The sequence below is a fragment of the Rhinoraja longicauda genome, chromosome 22, assembly GCF_053455715.1.
Source record: "Rhinoraja longicauda isolate Sanriku21f chromosome 22, sRhiLon1.1, whole genome shotgun sequence".
Taxonomy (NCBI): Eukaryota; Metazoa; Chordata; class Chondrichthyes; order Rajiformes; family Arhynchobatidae; genus Rhinoraja; species Rhinoraja longicauda.
The window spans coordinates 1,434,011-1,458,258 of NC_135974.1; the positions used below are offsets into that span (position 1 = coordinate 1,434,011).

A 24,248-nucleotide genomic window follows, 5' to 3' on the forward strand; every position below is an offset into this window, starting at 1 on the left:
ATAAAGTTCTATCGTATCATATTGTATTGTAAAATGTTCCATTCAGTAAGAAAATTAACTGCAGCAGTTTTTAGAAAATTTCAGAAGTTAGTATAAGCTAGAATAGCTTTAATGGTGTGAAATGTGGTAGCATTGTGAACTAACAACAGTAGACGTGGACCAAGGATCTAGAGATGGGTTTAAACCCCACTGCAGTTTGGTAACTTGTGTTCACTTACCTTAAAGAAGAGAAGAGTGATGTTTAGTTTAGTTAAGTTTAGAGATATAGTACGGAAACAGGCTCTTCAACCCAATGAGCACGCACCGACCAGCGATCCCCGCACATTAACACTATCCTACACACACCCGGGACAAACATCTCAAATTATAAAAGGACTGGACAAGCTGAATGCAAGAAAAATGTTCCCAATGTTGGGGGAGTCCAGAACCAGGAGACACAGTCTAAGAATAAAGGGGAGGCCATTTAAAACTGAGATGAGAAAAAACGTTTTCACCCTGAGAGTTGTGAATTTGTGGAATTCTCTGCCGCAGAGGGCAGTGGAGGCCAATTCATTGGACGATTTTAAAAGAGAGTTAGATAGAGCTCTAGGGGCTAGCGGAATCGAGGTGTTTGGGGGGAAGGCAGGCACGGGTTACTGATTGTGGATGATCAGCCATGATCACAATGAATGGCGGTGTGCAGGGTGGACCGAACCACAGGCAGGTCGGTAATGATTGAGTATTGTCCATCTGACAGTTGGTTTTGTATTTTAGGGGAGATCAAGAAAGGGGAGCAGCCCTTGATGTCCGATGAACAGAAGGCTTTGTATGTGTTGAATCATTGGGAAGATATGCCAGAACATTCTATTAAAATAGTGCCGGAGCATCTAGAAATCCGGAAGCTCCAGAAGTCGGACAATGCAGGAATGCCACAGGTAAGGATCATCAATATTCCATTATTTATTCCTGCTGAGATCCTAGCAGGCACCAGAGCTCTCCAGAGGTTTCTATCCACATGAACATTCATTTGCTGCCAGTTTGTGCCAGGGACCTCCTGTAGAATAGCCTGGTGTTCTGCAGCTGCAGTTGGACCAGATTACCTTGTGGGAGGAAGACACGTGCCTCCTCTTAGAGAATAGGGATTGGCACGGTGGCACAGCGGTAGAGTTGCTGCTTTATAGCACTTGCAGCGCCAGAGACCCGGGTTCGATCCCATGGGTGCTGTCTGTACGGAGTTTGTACGTTCTCCCCGTGACCTGCGTGGGTTTTCTCCAAGATCTTCGGTTTCCTTCCACACTCCAAAGACGTACAGGTTTGTAGGTTAATTGGCTTGGGAAAAGTGTAAATTGTCCCTCGTGTGTGCAGGATAGTGTTTGTCGTGGGGACCGCTGGTCAGTGTGGGCACGGTGGGGCAAAGGCCTGTTTCTGCGCTGTATCTCTAAAACTAAAAACTAACCGATATTGATGGTGTGTAAAGAATGACGATTAGGAGTGAGATACAAATGTATTAAACAAGGAAATCAAAAAGATACATTTGCTGGAAATCTGACAAACAAAATCTAGGAATTATTCAGAATGAGAAGTTGTGTGTAAAGACTCCTTCGCCTGGAATCCCAACTCTGTTTCTCTTTTCACTGATGCTGCCAGCATCCCGTATCAAAGATATTATGTTTTTGTGCTGAGCTTGTGATGATTAGATCATCGGTGAAACTCAGGAATCTGGGATTGCCTGATGGATGGCAAGTGGGAGGCTTTCCAACGTGAGATAGCACGGTTAAAGGGGCAGAATGTTCCTGATAGGGTGAAGGGCAAGGCTGGAAAGTTGAGAGAACCCTTGTTAACAAGAGGAGGCTATGATCAGGGCAAAGAAGGCATGCAACATGGATCACGCAAGAAGGCAGCATGGGTCATGCAAATCCCTCAGCGAATGCAAAAGGGGTGGGGGGGGCGTACACCGACGAAAACAATCAGGAGGGCAAAAGTGCATAAAGCAGGATAATTCACTAGGGCCTGACCAAGGATACATTGGACCTTGTGGGAAGCTATGGAAGAAATTGTGGAGCCTCATTGCCGAGATCTTTGCATCATCTTCAGCCATAGATGAAGTTTCCGAAGACTGGATGATGGCCAATGTGCAGTTGCTGAAAAAAGGCAGGAAGAATAAGGCGGGGAAGTGCAGGGTGGTGACCCTGATGTGGGATATTTGTGGGAGGGGATTCTGAAGGACAGAATCTAGCAGCATTTGGAGAGGCAAGGATTAGGGATGGTCAGCATGGGTGTGTGTGTTTGTTTGTCTCACAAATCTGATAATTTTTTGAAGAGGTAGCCAAGAGGATTGATGAGGGCAGGCCAGTGGACAATAGTTCACATGGACTTCAGCAAGGCATTTGACAAGATCCTGCATGTAGGCTAATCCGGAAGGTTAGATCACCGGGAATCTGAGGTGAGCTGGCCCATTGGATTTAACATTGACTTGGGGGAGGGAGTCAAAGGGTAATTATGGAGGGTTGCTTTGCAGGAGCTCCTTTGCCCAGTGGTGTGCTGCAGGGGGCCAGTGCTGAGTCCGCTGCTTTTATCATTCTGATGACCATGCAGTTAACATCGTAAATTTGCAGATGATGTCAAAATTGGTGATTTCATGGATAGCGAGGAAAGATAGGGCTTGTATTCACTGGAATTTAGAAGGATGAGAGGGGATGTTATTGAAACATATAGGATTATTAAGGGATTGGACACTATTGAAAGGAGTTGGCTGCGCCTAACGGCTGCGGCTCTCTGGCAGTCTGTTGTCTTTTTTTCTTTTTTTTTGTTTGTGTCGGTGTTGGGATGGTTTTTGTTTCTGTTTTTGGCTGTGTATGTGTGGTGGGGGTGTGTGGTGGGGGTGTGGGGTGGGGTGGGGGGGTGGGGCGGGGGGAAACCTTTATTTTATTAGGTCTCTTCCCCGGGGCGCGGCTCGGCTGCGGGCCTTAACATTGCCGGCGCAGCTCGGCTGCGGGACGTTTCAGTGCCCGGTGCGGCTCGGCTGCGGGCCTTAACATTGCCGGCGCAGCTCGGCTGCGGGACGTTTCAGTGCCCGGTGCGGCTCGGCTGCGGGCCTTAACATTGCCGGCGCAGCTCGGCTGCGGGACGTTTCAGTGCCCGGTGCGGCTCGGCTGCGGGCCTTAACATTGCCGGCGCAGCTCGGCCGCGGGACGTTTCAGTGCCCGGTGCGGCTCAGCCGCTGGACTTAACATCGCCCGGTGCGGCCGCGGGACGTTTCAGTGCCCGGTGCGGCTCGGCCGCGGGACGTTTCAGTGCCCGGTGCGGCTCGGCCGCTGGACTTAACATCGCCCGGTGTGGCCGCGGGACGTTTCAGTGCCCGGTGTGGCCGCGGGACGTTTCAGTGCCCGGTGCGGCTCGGCCGCGGGACGTTTCAATGCCCGGTGCGGCTTGGCCGCTGGACTTAACATCGCCCGGTGTGGCCGCGGGACGTTTCAGTGCCCGGTGCGGCTTGGCCGCTGGACTTAACATCGTCAGCGCTGTTCGGCCGCGGGACGTTTCAGTGCCCGGTGCGGCTCGGCCGTTGGACTTAACATCGCCCGGTGTGGCCGCGGGACGTTTCGGTGCCCGGGGCGGCTCGGCCGGGGGGCCTTCCATCCCCTTGCGGGGGCTGTGCGTGTCGTTTGCCTCGGTAGGGGTCGAGCTGCCTGTCCGTGGGTGCGGGGGGAAGAGAGGGGAAGTTTTGTTGCCTCCATCACAGTGAGGGGGTGTTTGGAGTCACTGTGATGGATGTTTGTGTTGGGGTCGGGTGTCCTGTGTTCTTTTCTTTTTGCTGTATTTTGTGTGACTGCTGAAATTTCGCTCGGTGTTGTGCCGAGTGACAATAAAGTGTTGTTATGTTATGTTATGTTATGTTAGAGGCAGGAAACATGTTCCCGATGTTGGGGGAGTCCAGAACCAGGAGCCACAGTTTAAGAATAAGGAGTAGGCCATTTCGAATGGAGATGAGGAAGAACTTTTTCACCCAGAACGTTGTGAATCTGTGGAATTCTCTGCCTCAGAAGGCAGTGAAGGCCTATTCTCTGGATGCTTTCAAGAGAGAGTTAGATAGAGCTCTTAAGGATAACGGAATCAAGGGATATGGGGAGAAGGCAGGAACGGGACACTGATTGTGAATGATCAGCCATGATCACGGTGAATGGCTGTGCTGGCATGAAGGGCCGAATGGCCTACTCCTGCACCTATTGTCTACTGTCTATTGCCTATTGAATGGCAAATGGAATTTAACTCTGACAAGTTTCAGGTGTTGTTCTTTGGTACTGTATGTCAAATCAGGGCAGAAGGTACAAGTAAAACGATAGAGCTCTGGAGAGTGTTGCAGACAGAGAGATCTGGGAGTACAGGTGTGTGGTTAGGGTGAGGGTTTTACACAGCAAGTGTCTTGTCTAAATTACTCTCAAGTCCGAGTTCCATCAAGAGAAAACCCAGGTTAGTTTCCCACAGTTGTAAAACTTCCTCCTTTTCAAGTATTTATTTGATTCCCTTTCGCAAGTAGTTGGTAAATTTCCTGCCAATACCATGTCATGCAGTTTGCTCCAAACCACAACCACTCAGAACAAAATGAATCTGAAGAAGGGTCTTGACCCGAAACGTCACCCATTCCTTCTCTCCAAAGACGCAACTCTTGGATTCAGGTTGTGGATTGAGGGAAAAGAATTTAGTAGGTGAGTTTTTTTAGATCTTTTTTAGATTTAGAGATACAGCGCGGAAACAGGCCCTTCGGCCTACCGGGTCCGCGCCACTCAGCGATCCACGCACATTAACACTATCCTACACACCCTAGGGGGAGTTTTTGCATTTGCCCAGCCAATTAACCTACATACCTGTAGGTCTTTGGAGTGTGGGAGGAAACCGAAGATCTCGGAGAAAACCCACGCAGGTCATGGGGAGAACGTACAAACTCCGTACAGACGGCACCCGTAGTCAGGATCGAACCTGAGTCTCCGGCACTGCATTCGCTGTAAGGCAGCAACTCTACCGCTGCGCCACCGTGCCGCAATTATTGTTTTGTTATTGTTCTGGAACTTGAATGTGTCGGTCAATCACTGTAAGCAGCAAAGGTGCAGAAAGGGGAGCAATTCTCAACGGCTTATTTGAGTTTTGGAGGAACAAGTGGAGAAGTGTTCGAGATGTAAACTCTGGCTGACGTTTGTCTTTGCTGGTTTTCCAAGGGCCAGGTCCTCATGTGGGTTGACATGTTCCCTGTGGATTCACCGGCACCTCCACCAGTCAATATAAAACCCCGACAGCCAATCAGGTAAGAGATTACAAACTAAGAACGTACAGAATGAACTATATTTGGCATTAAAACAATATCCTCCAGGTGTAAGCAGTGAAAAATGTATTTCCCTAGCGTTTTAATATTCCTTATTAGTTTTGCATTCTGAATGTAGAGAAGGTGATTGTTAGCGATGTAATCCCTCCTTGAACTTCCATCTGCTGTGATGTCATTGCCACTGCTGGTTGGACACTATGCCAGCAATAGTTAATGGATGAAATTCTTGATTAGTATGGGTGTCGGGGCTATGGGGAGTCCAGAACCAGGGGCCACAGTCCAAGAATAAATGGGAGGCCATTTAAAACTGAGGTGAGAAAAAATGTTTTCACCCAGAGAGTTGTGAATTTGTGGAATTCTCTGCCGTGCACAGAAGGCAGTGGAGGCCAATTCACTGGTTGCATTCAAAAGAGAGTTAGATCGACCTCTAGGGGCTAGTGGAATCAAGGGATATGGGGAGAAGGCAGACACAGGTTACTGATTGTGGATGATCAGCCATGATCACAATGCACGGCATTGCTGGCTCGAAGGGCAAAATCGCCTCCTCCTGCACCTATTTTCTATGTTTCTATGTTTCTAAGGCAGGAGAATTGGGCTAGGAGGGAGAGATAGATCAGCCATGATTGAATGGTGGTGTACACATGATGGGCCGAATAGCCTAATTCTGCTCCTATTGTCATGGTTACCGGTGTTCAAAATGAAGCAGATGATACGGAGAATTCTTCAAGAAGTTAAAAGCCTTTATTTGCAAGCAACGGCTGGAACAATCAGGATGTCAACCATCTAACTGCCCACTTAGTACACCGGGCAGCCTATTTTTATAGGATTATTCTAAACCTTATCTTCTTTACATTACCTCATACCCACACTCCTTTCTTCAGTCCTTCATTTCTTTGTAGTCACCCGTCTGTCCCGCCACCATTAAATCCCATTTAGTAATATATCCTTATCTCAATGCTCACATCCCTTCATACTTCGCCTCCCTTATTTCCTGCTAGTCCATCCCTCACATCCATCCATCCATCACCCCAAGGCCTGTGTCTTTCCTTATCTCTTCTCTTGCCACCATTAAATCCCACTCATTGATGAATGTCTGCATCTCTTCACATTCTGCCACCCCTATCGTCTAGGCTAAAGCAAAGGTAAAGGCTAAAGCAAAGGAGTGTTATGTTACAGACACGTGTCAAGGGTAAGGAATGTCTCGAGCGCCTTAATTAGTTCCAGAGAGGCGCCTAATGCCTAAGTAGTTACAAACCTTAAACAACAATGTATAAAATAATATCATGTATAAAATAATATCGTATTATCTCCCATATTCCCCTCTTTGAGACCTACACGGTCTCACAGAAAAAGAAAACCAAAAACCGCACATGTTGTTAACTCAAATCACAAATCCACTCTCAACCATTAGCCCCCCAACTTAGGATTGTATAAAGAATGTGCAGTTTGTCATTGTTCTCCTTCCAACATGCTAACATCCTGGGTCACTCGGCCAAAAACCTACCCCCATATGTCTAGGGTAGGAAAAAAGACCCAGCTTCCCTTACAACTACGTTCTTAGTAATCCTCCAGAGTAAATTGCTCATCAGTATAGTATTCTATCGGAGGGATCTGTTTCTCTTGGAGGTGAAATTTGCCCTTATCCTGGAACAACGGCAGCTGATTCGCAGGAGCGTTCACTAGAAGAGATTTAATACATGGAAAAACACAACACAACACAATAGCAATTATAAGCAGGGTGATTCCGATGGTCATCCCGACTTTAACCAACCACGCTCCCCATCCGCCTAGAATGTTTTCTAGCCAGCCAAAGAGTTGGTGCCCGTAACCTGCATTCTGTTTAACCTCTTTCCTCAGATTTCTCAGTTTTTCCATTGCTTTAGTGAAAAGCCCATCCGGACTGGTGTTATTGGGTATAAATGTACAACAGTGTTCCCCAAAAAGGACACAGACCCCCCCTTTTTCAGCCAGTAACCAATCCAGGGCCTGCTTGTTTTACCATGCCATTTTGCTAGTGGCATCAAGCTGTTCCCCTAAGGCTGATAGTGCATCCTCAGTATAATTAATAAACCTTTGCTGATTGTAATAAATGTAGTTGATCCATTCTGTGTTTTTTTCAGTTGTGATCCAAAAAAATATTGATTCCAACCCAGCAGTAATCTCATTTCTAGCTTTGAATTCATTGGGGATTCCTCTTGGTTGCCCTATCACATCCAGGTAAACGCCCCTGGGCATTCGGTCAAATGCTCTCTTTTGCCGAGTGTTCTCAAATGCCTCCTGTGGGCTGATCACGAGGACCGATTGGACTAACATTACCCTTGCACATAGCCCAGTCCAGTTAAGCGGAAGTACATTCTTGGGGCTACCTCCGCACATCCAAAATCTATCTGCTATGGCTATATCTGCTCTCAAAATAGCGTCACATCTTGGCAGTAGGGCAACACCAGTGTGCATGGGCACACCTAGAGCAAGCTGACTCGGATTTTCCTGGTTGCATATCCAGATCTTTTTACAATTGCCTGGGAATCTCCCTACTGGACGTCTGCCATTTAATGCAGAATAACACTCAAATTGTTCCGTTTCATTTACCTTAACCCCTTGTGGTGGCATGGGGTAGGGTTTTCTGACCTGTGTAAAATTCCATACATCACAGTACTCTGAGGGCATCACTTGGGATGATCCTGCTTCATTTAGACACTCGATTGGGAAGTAATAATCAACATACCACCGTTCTATGTCCGCTGAAGGGTCGTCTAATCTTGTACAATGCGTAAAGTTGTGAGGGTCTGGTATAGCCAGCATTTGTTCCTTGGCTTTGGTGCATACGATACATTGTGATCGTTGCATAATGTGTGCCGCATACTGTGCCCACTTATACCAATCATTAGTGGCCGCTGTGCGCCATGCGACTAAGTTATGTGAGTCATCGCCATCCCTATCCTCAATGTTCCTTCGAATCCGCCCCTGTTCCCCTAACTCTAGCAGGGTAGTATTAGGACCAGTCTGGTTCCACCCAGTCCAAAGCTGTGAAATCGAGGGCTCCCAGATCTGATTCGGGAGAGGCACTATTGCCCCCCACCCCGTCGCCCCTGTCCACATTGTCGCGAGGAGAACAGACGCCCACAACCTCATCTTCAACAACCTCAGAGTCACTAATGTCCCCCAAGACTTCCTTTATGATCTGGTCAATGCCTGATCCTTCCCCTGCGTTTTCGTTCTCACGCTCGCTTAACTCTTCTCCTGTATTTTCGTTCTCTTGCCCGTTTACCTCGAGGTCATTCACAGGTTGTGCCTGTGGGACAGTCCTTGTACAATGATTGAGATGGTACCACGTGGACCGGCCCTCTACCTGAACAGCAGTCGGTGAGGCCTTGGTTACTGTGAACGGTCCTTCCCTTCTTGGCTCATTCCACCTTTGTCGAAAGGCTCGCACATAGACCTGATCTCCGGGTTTAATAGGTCCTTCTCCCTGGTCCGCCTCTGGCTCCTTTTGTTTTTCCTGTGTGTAAATAGACTTGTGTATCATAGTTAACTGTTGCATGTATTGTTTAAGTTCTACCTCTAATTGCTCCAAACTTGGTCCCTTGTAAGGACCTCTCCATTTGGGCATCGGCATGGGTCTGCCAGTGAGCATCTCATGTGGTGTTAAATGAGTTATTCGATTAGTTTGCATGCGACAGCCCATTAATGCCAATGGCAGGGCATCGATCCAATTTAACTTTGTAGTTGCGCAAATCTTGTTCAATTTAGCCTTCAATGTTCCATTAACTCTTTCTACCATGCCCTGAGATTGAGGGTGGTATACACACCCAAATCTTTGTTTCACTCTCAGGGCTTGCAGTACCAACTTAACTGTTTTTTGAATAAAAGCCGCTCCATTGTCGGAACTGATTTTGGTTGGTATACCGAATCGTGGGATGACCTCATTTGTCAGAAACTTGACTACAGTTCCTGCACCTAAATCCTTAGATGGTACTGCCTCCACCCATCTGCTAAATCTATCAATTACTACCAGCATATACCTTTTCCCTCTTACTTTTTTCAACATGTCCACATAGTCAATAACCAGGTGTCTAAATGGTCCTTCGGGCACAGGTATATGTCCTATAGGTGTTGTTATTCCCTTTCTAACATTGTTTTAAACACATATCTCACATTGTGACAAAATGTAATCTACTGAAGCCTGTAGATAGGGTGACCAAAATCCATCTCTCTTCATCTTCCTTAACACCTCCCCCCTTGCACAGTGGTCTAGCCCATGCGCTTCTGAGATGAGAATGGTTAACAGAGGTGTAGGTGCTACCAGCAAACCTTCGTCCATAGTCCACAGGCCCTCTACATTCTGTTTGGCTCCCCTCTGTCTCCACATTGTTTGTTCAGCTAAAGTAGCCCTACCTTGCATCGCAACTATATCCTCCTGTGTGGGTTGCGGGTCCAAATTTACCTGCGGGGCAATAATGGCTGATTGGCATCCAGACGCTTTTCTGGCTGCTTCGTCTGCGGCATGATTGCCCTTTGTGATCATGTCATTTCCCTTTTTATGTGCCTGGCATTTAACGATAGCTAGTGCCTTAGGTTTAGTCAGTGCCTTTATTAGGTCTGAAATTTGCTGAAAATGCTGTATGGGGTCCCCATGGCTTTTCTTGAAGCCACGTTGCTTCCATACTGCCCCAAACAGATGGCAGACCCCATGTGCATATGCTGAATCTGTGTAAATGTCAGCTTTCTCACCCTCCATCATATCACATGCTGTTGTTAAAGCCTTAATCTCTGCTAACTGGGCTGAACAAGGTTGTGGGCAAGCTTCTAATCTGATTGTTTGAAAACCTGATTGGTCCTGCTGCACTACTGCAAATCCTGCATGTTTGCCATCATAATCCCGATAGCATGAACCATCCACAAGCAAAACTTTCTTGTCCTCATCATTCAGTGGTTCTGATTGTAAGTCCGTCCTTAATTTAGAAAAAAACATCGTTTCCCCAACGCAATCATGGGGTTTCCCCTCATAGTCAAGTGGAACATAATCAGCTATGTTACTTGTGGTGCATCTTTGTATTGTAATGTCTGGGAATGTCAACAGCATTTGAAGTGCTATTATTCTGGCCGGTGTTAATACAAACTTCCCCTTCTCCAACAGCTCTACTACTTTATGGTGTGTATATATAGTTACAGGATAGCCCATGGTTATAGATGAGGCTTTGTTGTACGCATAGTGCAATGCAGCCAGTCCCTGATAGCAGGGTGGGTAACCCTGCGCCACCTCATCCAATTTTGTACTGTAGTATGCTACAGGCTGCTTAGCTTTACCTGTGCCTGTTTCCTGCATCAGTACTGCTGCAGCGTAGCCCTCCTGCCTGTTGGAAACATACAAGTGAAAGACCCTCTCATAATTTGGCAGGGCCAGGGCTGGGGCTGACTGTAACTCTCGCTTAATGGTGTTAAAAGCTGTCTCCGCCTCCTCATTCCATTGTAAAACATTTCTCAAATTTGTGTGTCCCGCTTCCTTCAGTATTTTTCTCAATGGCATCACAATTTCAACATATTCTCCAATCCAGTCTGAGCTAGGTCCAGACATTCCCAAAAATGGCATCATTTGCTTTACTGTCCGAGGCTTGGGAGCTTTAATTATTGCCTCAATTTGATCTGGTGCTATAGCCTTTACTCCCTTGGAGATCAACCGTCCTAAATATTCCACCTGTTGCTTACAAAACTGCAACTTCTTCCTGGAAACTTTATGGCCTCCGTCTGCCAGCCTTTCTAAAAGAGTCAGGGTGTCTTGCTCACATTGCTCCTCACTTTCAGAGCAGACCAACAAATCATCCACATACTGTATTAACGTACTACGTAGGGATATACCTTCCAAATCTGCCTTCAGTACCTGATTGAAAACATGAGGCGAGTGTTTAAATCCCTGCGGCATCCTAGTATAAGTATATTGAATGCCCCTGTAAGTAAATGCAAACAAAAACTGGCATCTTTCCGCTAACGGCACGCTAAAGAATGCTGAGCAGAGATCAATCACTGAAAAGTACACTGCCTCCGGTGGAATGTTAGTCAGCAATGTGTGTGGGTTTGGAACCACTGCTGGCCAATCTCTCATTACCTCATTGACTGCTCGCAAATCATGTACTAATCTCCACCTTGACTTGTCTGCTTTTAAAACTGGCAACAGCGGGGTGTTACAAGGACTTTTTGTCTTGACGATTACTCCCGCCTCCAACAAACCCTGTATAGTTATTGCTATGCCTTCCTCTGCTTCTGGCTTTAAGGGGTATTGTGGTTTCCTTGGCAAAATTGCCCCCTGCTTTAGTTCTATTTCTACCGGGTTTGCGGATTTCACTTTTCCAACATCTGTATCATGTTGTGACCACAGGCCACGTGGCAGCCTGTTTAACATGTTTTCCTTTGTCTGACCTTCTCCCTTCTGTAATAAACATAGATGTTGCTGGGGACTAATTTCAACCTCTTTTGTCGTTCCCACCATATCTATGCTCACCACTATCTTGACATAATTATCGTCCTCAGATTTCCATACCTTCGGTGTAATTTTTTTCCAGTTAACAATAGTGTTTACCTGCTTCATCATGAGCCCCAAGTCCCTGGACTGATATCCCTTATTTACTAGTAATGTCACATGAGGTGCAGCTCCCGGCACCCTATACCATTTGTCAAAAAAGGTTTTCCATTTGATCTGCAAGGCTGCCCCTTGTTTTCCAACTATTATAGCTTCTGCCCTTAAGTGATGCTGACCGCATGTTCCCAGGCGCCACAACCTTTCCTGCCCTATGTCCTGGGTTTCGTCAAAACGTATTGTACAATGTAGTTCAGTTTTGGGTGGGGTTGCTTCAGGTAATATGGTCATTACTCCCTCTTTCCATCTGTTCCACGTATTCCAAATTTGATCTTCTATATTTCCTATCCAAAATACATTAGCTTTCCTAGCTTCCCCCATAAACAACTGGGTGTTCAATTTCTCCACGTTCAGGCCATTTTTGGTACATTCTAACTTTAATTCCAGCTTCAACAAGGCATCCCTCCCTAGCAGATTAATGGGGGTTCCTTTGGACACCAATACCGGCAATACTATTCCCTTATTATTCATTTTCAAACTTACGGGGGTCGTGCATCGTGTTAACTGTGTTTTTCCCGAGAACCCTACAGTTTTAATAAATGTTCCTGACATGGGAAGGTGGGAGGCATACTGCGGCTGCACACAAGTATATGTAGCTCCAGTGTCTATCATCATAGGTGTTAGCCGCCCTCCCAAAATTACCTGAACCATGGGTTCTTCTTCTGCCTCCTGTGTTATCATTGGGTAAAGTCCCTTCCCATTCGGGTTCTCTGGGCACCCCTAGTATCTAGCATAGGGGTTCACGAGTCCAGTCGGGCCTTTGGCCGAGCCCGCTGGGGCTTGCCCTGGGTTAAAACCCTGCTCATCCCCTGTGTGTCCCTGTTGGTACGGGCCGGGCCACGGACGGTGTGGGCAGTTCCTCCTCAGGTGCCCTACCTGATTGCATCCCCAACATATTCTATCAACTACCTGTCTGCCTACTGGGCTTCCTCTTCCCCTTCCTTGTGCTCCCCCTTGGGAGCCCCAGGCCTGTCGGGACTGATTTCCTGATTTATTTTGTCCCTGATAGGGCATTTGAAGAAACGTTCCCCCAAAGACATTTATTATTGGCATGGGATTATCCAGCCCCCGTCTGGCTCTGCCATAGGACTCACTGTGCACCAGTGTATCGTTCACTTCTGCTGTTTCAGCCAGGTCTGCTGTTACTGCCAGCATTTTCTTTCCTTTTTCACGCTCTTTCTTTTTTAGTTCTTCTAGTTGCATTTGCATCAACTTTCCCTGCACCTCTTCTTGTTGGTTCACCATTTTTTGTCTCTCCGTACGACATTTGTCGACTGCATGAACCAGGTGGTCCCTGAACTGGGAGTGGGGTATGGTTGACAATTCCACCACTTCCTCCAGTCTGGACTTAACTCGTGGAGACATGGCGTCCACTATAGCGGTCCGAAACAAAGCGGTCATCAACTCGTTACCGTCTATGTTTTGTTCGGTTTCGAGTCTCCACTTTTTCAGTTGATCCTCCAGATAAGCCGCTGGGTTCTCCGTGTCCCCCAGCGGGTCTCCCCTCAATGTCTTTAAGTCCACCTTGAGCGGGTAACAGTCTCTGAGGGCCTGCCATACCCTCTGCCTGATTTGACCAAATGGCTGGCCATCAATCATCGGGTTATTTGCCGCGTTTTTTATCCCAGCCATTTCAAATAGTTCTGCTAATTTCGTGGTTCCTATTACTTTCACCAGTAGTGCCTTCAAATCTCCCATAGCCAATAATCGTTCTGTAGTTTCCTCCTCAAAGGCCCTAATCCATGTTCCTGCCCCGTTATATATGTTGGGCAAGGCGTTTTTCAGCCCTTCTAGGTCTCGGGTCGCCCAAGGAATATACTGGGTTTGTCCTGCCTTTTTCAAAGGTAACGGCATCATTCCACCCCTCAGCTCCTGTCTCTCGTTCACCATCTCTTGTTGTGGTTCTATCTGTATACTTTCCCACCTCATTCTTCTCTGGGCGTACCCCTGGCTTTCCTTTCTTTCTCTTTCCATATCTTTTTCCATCTCCCTTATCTCTATCTCTAAGCGCTTTATGGATGCCTCTATTTCCCTTCTACACTCCCTTGTTCTTTCCCCATCACTTTCTAATTCTGCTTCATTCTCACAGTTTTGCCTTCTCTCTGATGCCTGCTGATTACTCACCTGTGTTTCTGCGTTGCTGCCTCCCTCATACTCCTCATTTGCTGCCTGACGGGTCCCATAAATCTTTCTGTCCCTGAGGTCCCTGAGGTCCTGCAGCCTTTTGATGTCTGCTTCTAGTTCCCGTGCTTCTTGCTTCATCCTTTCCTTTTCTCGCTGCCCCCTTCTCTGTCTATATTCCTTTATGTCTTGCTCATCATTCCAAGTTGTGACTTCTCCCTCTATCTCCACTATCCCTTTCACCAAAGGGCACTGGTTTATTCCGTCCTGGCTGGAATAGGGAGGGGGATACCCAGGGTCCCTTAGGCTGGGGTACAGAGTTGATTTTCTCTCCTGAAGCTCCTGACTTTCATGCTGTTTTTTGGGTTTTTCACTCTTGTTTGGGGTGGTATTCTTTTCCTGGTATGCTTTCCTCAGCCTCTCTCCTTCTATTCTAAACAATTTAAGCACGTCTAGTTCTTTTTCCTTTTTCGTCACTCGGATTTCTGATTTATCCTTAGGCTTATAGTTCTTGATTAACACTTCCATTTCATCACACATGTTTATATCAAACGTGCCTTCCTTGGGCCATTTCGTGACTAATTTTTTTGTCCTTTTTTCCCATTTTTCAGAATGTTTTTTAATATCCTCTTTGGATACGGGGAATTCCTTATTTAGTATTTCAACTGCAGTTATTTTATTCATTGTACTCGTCTTATTTTAGTGCACTTGGTCAGTCAGTTTAAATGCAGTCCTTGTTCTCACTCTGTTCTGTCGCTATAGTCACTGTGCTACCTATTATGCTATTTCTATCTTCTACAGTTCTACTATATTCCTTTAATATTTTGCAATTTTATTTTTTATGTTATTCAATTATTCCAATTTTTGATCCTGCCCGTACAGAACCCTTGCTAACCAGAGTGATCCCTAGTTACCTAGAGCGGTATCCACAGGACGTTTTATCTTGCCCTTACAGACCCCTAGCTAACCAGAGTAATCCCCAGTTGACTAGAGCGGTATCCACAGGACGCCCCGTCTATTCAGTCCCCTATCCTCTTAGGGCGGTATCCACGAGGTCTTATTGACGTCACAAATCCACTTTCTTAACTTATCTATTTTCTACTTACCCCACTGCGCAGCCTTCCTGAGCAATCCTCCGGGTCTCTTTTTAGAATAGTTTAGACAGATTCTTTGGATCGGAGAGGCCCTTTAACCACCTAGACGCTTCTGTGTCACCAGCGGCCCCCCGTTTCAACAGGTTATAAATCCGAATGAAGCGGAAAACCGCCTACCTTTTAGCGGGTGGCCACCCTTGTCCTGTTGTTCCAGGGAGCCCCCGTGGGGCTAGGAAGCGCCCTTGGCTGGTCGTCCTTTATCGAACGGGCCTCTTTCCGATTCTGCCGACTACGCCAATTTTGTCGTGGTTCAAAATGAAGCAGATGACACGGAGAATTCTTCAAGAAGTTAAAAGCCTTTATTTGCAAGCAACGGCTGGAACAATCAGGATGTCAACCATCTGACTGCCCACTTAGTACACCGGGCAGCCTATTTTTATAGGATTATTCTAAACCTTATCTTCTTTACATTACCTCATACCCACACTCCTTTCTTCAGTCCTTCATTTCTTTGTAGTCACCCATCTGTCCCGCCACCATTAAATCCCATTTAGTAATATATCTTTATCTCAATGCTCACCTCCCTTCATACTTCGCCTCCCTTATTTCCTGCTAGTCCACCCCTCACATCCATCCATCCATCACCCCAAGGCCTATGTCTTTCCTTATCTCTTCTCTTGCCACCATTAAATCCCACTCATTGATGAATGTCCGCATCTCTTCACATTCTGCCACCCTTATCGTCTAAGCTAAAGCAAAGGTAAAGGCTAAAGCAAAGGAGTGTTATGTTACAGACACGTGTCAAGGGTAAGGAATGTCTAGAGCGCCTTAATTAGTTACAGAGAGGCGCCTAATGCCTAAGTAGTTACAAACCTTAAACAACAATGTATAAAATAATATCATGTATAAAATAATATCGTATTATCTCCCATACTATCTTATGAGACAATGGCTTGCCTGGCATGGGAGAACATATTGATGTGCCTGTGTTGGGATAGTGACAGAAATACATTCATCATAAACCCATAATACCCCTTTAGACATGAATCTCACCAGTTTGTTCTCTAAATCCTTGAATGACTTTATTGTTAGTTCTTGTGGCAGGAATTAGTTCCACAAACTCATTAAAGTTTTTAGGAAAAGACTTCTCTTACATGCCCTGGTCTCTCCTGCTTGTGATCTGTATGCATCAGCCCAGCTACTGAATAATGATTTAATAGAAGCAAAAAAAAACACTCTCTGGATTAAATTTATTTAATCCTTTCATAATTTCAAACAGCTCTGTTATATCATATCGCTCCCAGTTTTCTGCTAGAAAGAACAGTTGCAATATGAGTCAAGCCATCTTCACACATTATGCTATTGTCTACCTTTCTGTTTTCTGTAATTAATTGAGTAGTCTTAGCAATTCTTGCAGTAACGATCCAACTGTAGATTCATAGAGTCATAGAGTGATACAGTGTGGAAACAGGCCCTTCAGCCCAACTCGCCCACACTGGCCAACAATATCCCAGCTACCCTTGTCCCACTTGCCTGTGCTTGGTCCATAACTCTCCCAACCTGTCCTATCCATGTACCTGTCCAACTGTTTCTTAAACGATGGGATAGTCCCAGCCTCAACTACCTCCTCTGGCAGCTTGTTCCATACACCCGCCACCCTCTGTGAAAAAGTTACCCCTCGGATTCCTATTAAATCTTTTCCCCTTCACCTTGAACCTATGTCCTCTGGTCCTCGATTCCCCTACTCTGGGTAAAAGAGTCTGTGCATCTATCCGATCTATTCCTCTCATGATTTTGTATACCTCTTTAAGATCTCCCTATAGCTCACACCCTCTAGTCCTGGCAACATCCATGTAAATTTTAACTTTTGTCTGTTTCCAAAGAAAACACCCTCTTCTTTACATCTCCCAAAACTGAATACCTTTCTCTGTACCTAACTCATGGCCCCCATTAATGATTATCCTTTTCTTTGCCCCCTCATTGAATATCCTTTTCTCTATCTCCAAACCTGAACAATCATCCCCTGTCCCAAACTAAATGCTCTCCTCTCTGCTGATGATCATCTACTCCTCTGTCAGATCTTATTGTTCAAGAGCCTTCACTTTAACCATGGAATTAACTATCTTTTCCCACCCTTTACAATGGAATATCCATATCCTCATTAATCTAAATATTGTTCAGATATCCCCCCCAAAATAAATACCCATGTCTGCCCACCCGTCCACCTCGATATCCTTCTCAGCATCTCCCCAAATGCTTTTCTGTTCCCCCATAGTTCAAAATGTTACACATAGCTCTGAACCAACAGGCCCACATCTGACTACCCATCTCCACACAACACAATAATGGAATCCTGATCTCTGCATCTCCCTCCCCCTTGCTCATTGCTGTTACTGAAATAGAGCAATCTCCAAATATGGTCTCACCAGAAGCATTTAAAATGCACGTTGCTGCTTTAGGAGTGGGTCTATTTGAACTACGGCAGTGGAAGGTGTGAAATGGAACATATGTCGGAAAAAACCCCCTGCAGATGCTGGTTTAAATCAAAGGTAGACACAAAATGCTAGAGTAACTCAGCGGGTCAGGCAGCATCTCGGGAGAGAAGGAATGGGTGACGTTTCAGGTCGAGACCCTTCTTCAGACTGATGTCAGGGGAGGGGGCGGAGCAAAGATAGAATGTAGTTGGAGACAGGAAGACTAGTGGGAGAACTGGGAAGGGGGGGGATAGAGAAGGAAAGCAGGGACTGTCTGACGTTAGAGAAGTCAATGTTCATACTGTTCATAATTGACATCTCTAACCAGATAATCCCTGCTTTACCTCTATGCCCTCCCCTTCTCAGTTCTCCTACTAGTCGTTCTGTCTCCGACTACATTCTGTCTTGGTCCCGCCCCTCCCCTGACATCAGTATGAAGAAGGGTCTCATCCCGAAACGTCACCCATTCCTTCTCTCCTGAATTGGAACATATGCCCATTGCAAGCTCAGCTGGTTGTTGGACAAGGGGACATCATTCATTCTACTCTTGTTGGCCATTTGATTTTTGGGTCTGATGAAAAGCACGATCAAGAGTTCCGAACAATGTTTTAATTCAGTTTTAAAATGAAAGTAATGTTCTTCGGTTTTGTCAAATTTAATGCATTGACTGGACTATTTTATCACGACTCACCTGCACCACTGCCTGTTGTGTGTTGAACAGCTACGAGCTGCGCGTTATCATCTGGAACACAGACGACGTTGCCCTTGACGATGTGAATCCACTGACTGGAGTCCGTTCCAGTGACATCTACATCAAAGGGTATTCATCACTGTTTACAGCGGCTTGTTTTTCAGTTTAGTTTAATGTCACGTGTACCGAGGTACAGTGAAAAGCTTTTGTTGCGTGCTAACCAGTCAGCGGAAAGACAATACGTGATTACAATCGAGCCATTCGCAGTGTACAGATACATGATAAGGGAATAACGTTTAATGCAAGATAAAGACAGCAAAGTCCGATCAAAGATACTCCAAAGGTCACCAATGAGGTAGTTCAGGACCGCTCTCTTGTTGCGGTAGGATGGTTCAGTTGCCTGATAACAGCTGGGAAGAAACTGCCCCTAAATCTGGAGGTGTGTTTCACACTTGCAGCACAATGTTAACATTCAGATCTCTCTGTGTCACATCCTCCTCTCCCTCCCATCCTCAGCTCCCCTGGATCCCTGGGACTTTGCCCCAGTGGTCACAGATACGAGTGGTCCAACTGGAAGCTGCAGTGGGCGAGAGTAGCTGCGAAATGTGGGATGGGATGAAGCGGGGTGATGGATGGAATGATTGGGCTGTGGCTGGTTAAGAAGAATGCCTTTGGTTGAGCGATGGGGTAGAGGAATGCGCGGGGTGGTTAGAGCTAGTAGGGGGAGTGGTTCTGGGAGCTGGGAGGGAGGGCGATGGTGAGGGGGTGGGTTTGGGGATGTGGTAGGGTGATGTGATGGCGTTGATGTAACGGGGCGATGAAAGCGGGTGCAGGGTTGGGTGAGGGAGTGTAGTGAGGATGTGTTTGTTAGTGGCTGGGGGAGTGTGAACCTACAATCTGAACGATCTCACTTGAATTCATGAAAGAAATTCCATGGTACGTTTACGGATCCTTCTTGACTGAAAGTGACGGATAAGACCATTAATGATCAAATTTGCTCACACTCCACCCCCACACCTCACCCTCCCCCACGGCTCACACCCCCCTCCCTCACAACTCACTCCCCCTCCCCCACAACTCACTCCCCCTCCCCCCTCCCCCACAACTCACTCCCCTCCCCACAACTCACCCCCCCTCCTTCACAACTCATTCCCCTCCCCCACAACTCACTCCCCCCCCCACAACTCACTCTCCTCCGCCCCCACAACTCACTCCCCCACACTTCACCCCACTCCCCCACTACTCCCCCACACTTCACCCCACTCCCCCACTACTCCCCTCCCCCACAACTCATCCCCCCACAACTCACTCCCCCCTACCCCAACAACTCATCCCCCCACAACTCACTCCTCCCCCTCCCTCACAACTCATTCCCCTCCCCCACAACCCACTTCCTCCCTCCCCCACAATTCACTCTCCCTTCCACACATCCCCCTCTCCACAGTTTATCCCCCCTCCAGCACATCTCACTCCCCCCCCCCCCAACCCCATCCCAAGAATTTGCTCTCTGACATTCAACCATCTAACAAGCAGTGCACCATTCTTGGAAGATCTGTAATACCCACCAGTGATAAATGGCAATGAGACATGGGAGCAATTAAGAGGAACCAGAATTGGGACGAGACAGGGTTGTCCTCAACAACCCTGGGTTGTCCATTCCTACAAGCAAACTAAATCTTCTTGCATTGTGTATAAAATGATGATTTAATTTTGCAGTTGGCTGAAAGGTTTGGAAAGTGACAAACAAGAGACCGATGTCCATTTTAACTCTCTGACTGGAGAAGGAAATTTCAACTGGAGGTTCGTTTTTCGCTTTGACTACTTGCCAACAGAGAAGGAGATTGTTTATAAGAAGAAAGACTCCATTTTCTCCTTGGAGGAGTCAGAGTTTCGCCAGCCTGCCGTGCTCACGCTACAGATCTGGGACTTTGATCTCATTTCTGCCAACGATTTTCTTGGTAAATATTTTAAATATGCCGGTTCAGAATTGTATTTGCGAAGTCTTCCCCCTTTTGGTCATAAATATTATTTCCTCTAAAAGATTTCAAATCTAAAGGACCAGTGTAGTTACTATGTAGTTCAAAGCTCATATGCAGGTTGTAGTGTTTAATAGCCTAATGGCTGTGGGGAAGATGCTGTTCCTGAACCTGGACGTTACAGTTTCCACATTTACATTGTGGCGTTTATCACTACGATATGGAGGCTGATAACCAACTCCTAGCAATATTTTCTGCCTGAGCAGGATCTAAAATTAGCAATCTCATGATTTCTGCCAGGAACAAACAGGGAAGTGGGGAATCGAGCAACTGAATGTGGACCAGAGACAATGTAGAGCAGATAGAGCTTCTTGCTCTTCAACCTCTTGATGCCACATCTCGACCAGCACCAAGGAGGCCAAGTATCATATTGGAGTTGTATCTGTGGCCACTCAATCACTTTTCATTGGCAATCCATTTCTTCATCCATATCATGAACCATTCCCTGATATTCGACACTGTTCTGGGGGTTCCTGAGGCAACTACTGCAGCACAAATGTATTCCCCAAAATGCTGTTATCTGATAGCCCAAGTACATGCACACCGCCACAGGAGGTTTACCAAAATGATTCCAGGAATGGGTGGGCTAACATATGATGAGTGTTTGACAGCACTGGGCCTGTACTCGTTGGTGTTTAGAAGGATGAGGGGGGACCTCATTGAAACTTACCGAATAGTGAAAGGCCTGGATAGAGTGGATGTTTCCACTAGTGGGAGAGTCTAGGACCAGAGGGCATAGACTCAGAATTAAAGGACATTGCTTTAGGAAGGTGAGAAGGAATTTCTTTAGTCAGAGGGTGGTGAATCTGTGGAATTTATTGCCACAGAAGGCTGTGGAGAACGGCAACGAATATTTCAAAGGCAGAGATAGATGGATTCTTGATTAGTATGGGTGTCAGGGGATATGGGGAGAAGGCAGAAGAATGGGGGGAGAGATAGATCAGCCATGATTGAATGGAGGAGTATACTTGATGGGCCGAATGGCCTAATTATGCTCCTTTTAACTTATGACCACAATATGAAACTTGTTTCACCAAGCTCAGGAAGCAGTTTGACCACTTGTTAGGCATTTGGTTAAGAATGTGGTGCAAATATTTTATCTGTGGGTAAAAGTGAATGGTTCCCCACGTTGCTAAAGAATCCCTTTTGCCACTGCAGGCTCTGTTGAACTGAAGCTGCACGATATGGTTCGACCAGGAAAGACAGCTGACCAATGTACCATCAAGATGGCGAAAGAGAAGGCAGGCCCCCGCACTTCCATCATCCGGGGGAAGAGGATGAAGGGATGGTGGCCCTTGACCAAGGTGAAAGAGGAAGAGGACGAGGAAGAAGAAGACGATGAAAGCAAAAAAAAGAAGAAGAAAAAGAAAAAGAAGAATGTAAAAATCGAGGATGTTGAATATACGGACTCATCTGGCAATACGTACATTCTTAGGGTGAGATGCCATTTACTTCTGACATCAGCAGCTCCAATGGAAATGTGTGTGGTGTCTCAGGTCAGGAACTTATCCCTTCATATCTTGACCTGGGTCAATTCTGGGCCATTCAGGTGGGATGTGTTTTACAACCTGGCTAATAGAAACATAGAAAATAGGTGCAGGAGGAGGCCATTTGGCCAGCACCGCCATTCCGGAGCCAGCACCGCCATTCATTGTGATCATGGATGATCATCCACAATCAGTAACCTGTGCCCAACTTCTCCCCATATCTCTTGATTCCACTAGCCCCCAGAGCTCTATCAAACTCCCTCTTAAATTCATTCAGTGATTTATGGCAGAGAATTCCACAAATTCACAACTCTCTGGGTGAAAACGTTCCTTCTCACCTCAGTTTTAAATGGCCTCCCCTTTATTCTTAGACTGTGGCCCCTGGTTCTGGACTCCCCCAACATTGGGAACATTTTTCCTGCATCTAACTTGTCCAGTCCTTTTATAATTTTATATGTCTCTATAAGATTCCCTCTCATCCCTCCAGTGAATACAAGCCTAGTCGTTTCAATCTTTCCTCATATGACAGTCCTGCCATCCCAGGGATCAATCTCGTGAACCTACACTGCACTGCCTCAATTACAAGGGTGTCCTTCCTCAAATTAGGAAACCAAAACTGTATACAATACTCCAGATGTGGTCTCACCAGGGCCCTATACAACTGCAGAAGAACCTCTTTACTCCTATACTCAAATCCTCTCGTTATGAAGGCCAACATGCCATTAGCTTTCAACACTGCCTGCTGTACCTTAACGCCAACTTTCAGTGACTGGTGTACAAGGACACCCAGGTCTCGCTGCACTTCCCCCTTACCTATCCTGACACCATTGAGATAATAATCTGCCTCCTTGTTTTTGCCGCCAAAGTGGATAACCTCAAATTTATCTACATTATACTGCATCTGACATGCATCTGCCCACTCACTCAACCTGTCCAGGTCACCCTGCAACCTCCTAACTTCCTCTTCGCAGTTCACACTGCCACCCAGCTTTGTGTCATCTGCAAACTTGCTAGTGTTACTTCTAATTCCTTCATGCAAATTATTAATATATATGGTAAATAGTTGCAGCCCCAGCACTGAGCCTTGCGGCACTCCACTCGCCACTGCCTGCCATTCTGAATGTTTATTCCTACTCTTTGCGTCCTGTCTGCCAACCAATTCTCTATCCATGTCAACACCCTACCCCCAATACCATGTGCTCTAATTTTGCTCACCAATCTAGGCTAGGCTTAGACCCCCTGCAGAGCGGGGCAGCATTAATTGACTCGACTTGATCATTTCAATCAGCCTGCAAAACACAATGTTTGGAATAAGATAATAGAATCATCAAACTTACTTGTGCATGATTTGATTGTACTCATGTGTGACATGATTTGCCTAGTTAGCACACATAACTTGGATAGAGTGGACGTGGAGAGGATGTTTCCACTAGTGGGAAAGTCTAGGACCACAGGTTATAGCCTCAGAATTAATGGTTGTTCCTTTTGGAAGGAGATGATGAGGAATTTCTTTAGTCAGAGGGTGGTGAATCTTCAGAAGGCTGTGGACGCCAATTCAATGGATATTTTTAAGGCATTTTAGTCTTGATGGGCCGAATGGCCTAATTCTGCTCCTATCACTGATGACCATAATAACACGTTTCTCAATGCATCTTTGTACAAATTACAAACCAATGCCAGAGGTACAGTCCAGAAATGGGCCCTTTCACCTGGTTCATACTGACTGTGATGCTTAGATGCGCTGATTACTTTTGCACACATTAGGTACCTATCTCACTACTCCTTCCTGCTGGCAGCTTGTTCCATATAACCACTCTCCCAACATAGAACATTATTCTTCTCCTCCCTGCTGAAGTATTATAGAACGTAGAAGAAAGAACAGTACACCATAGGAACAGGCCCATGGTCCATAATGTCCTTGCTCAACGTGATGTCAATAGACAATAGGTGCAGGAGTAGGCCATTCGGCCCTTCTCATGTCAGGTAAATTAATCTCCTCTGCCTGCACCTGATCCATACCCCTCCATTCTCTGTATAGCCACGTGCCTTTCTAAATGCCTCTTCAATACCTCTATCATATCTGCTTCCAACTCAACCTCTGGCAGAGCATTCCAGGCATCCAACACTCTCACACAGAGGGTGGTGGGTGTATGGAACAAGCTGCCAGAGGAGATAGTTGAGGCAGGGGCTATCCCAACATTTAAGAAATAGTTAGATAGGTACATGCATAGGACAGGTTTGGAGGGATATGGACCAAACGTGGGCAGGTGGGACTAGTGTCACTGGGACATGTTGCCCGGTGTGGACCTGTTTACATGCTGTATCACTCTGACTCCATGACTCTATGTGTGAAAAAAGAAACTTGCCCCACACATCATCTTTGAAGTTTGCATCTTAAAGCTAGAGCCTCTCGTCTTTCAT

General features: G+C 46.3%; 1 protein-coding gene across 1 annotated transcript in view; it reads left to right on the forward strand.

Moving 5' to 3' along the window:
- The window catches only part of fer1l4 (fer-1 like family member 4), a 116,154-nt gene that overhangs the window by 87,117 nt on the left and 4,789 nt on the right, over positions 1–24,248 (forward strand). Inside the window, exons 39-43 of the mRNA XM_078419230.1 lie at positions 754–914; positions 5,190–5,275; positions 18,335–18,433; positions 20,021–20,262; positions 21,499–21,776. Coding sequence (XP_078275356.1) covers positions 754–914; positions 5,190–5,275; positions 18,335–18,433; positions 20,021–20,262; positions 21,499–21,776 — 866 coding nt within the window. The remainder of the gene's footprint in view (positions 1–753; positions 915–5,189; positions 5,276–18,334; positions 18,434–20,020; positions 20,263–21,498; positions 21,777–24,248) is intronic.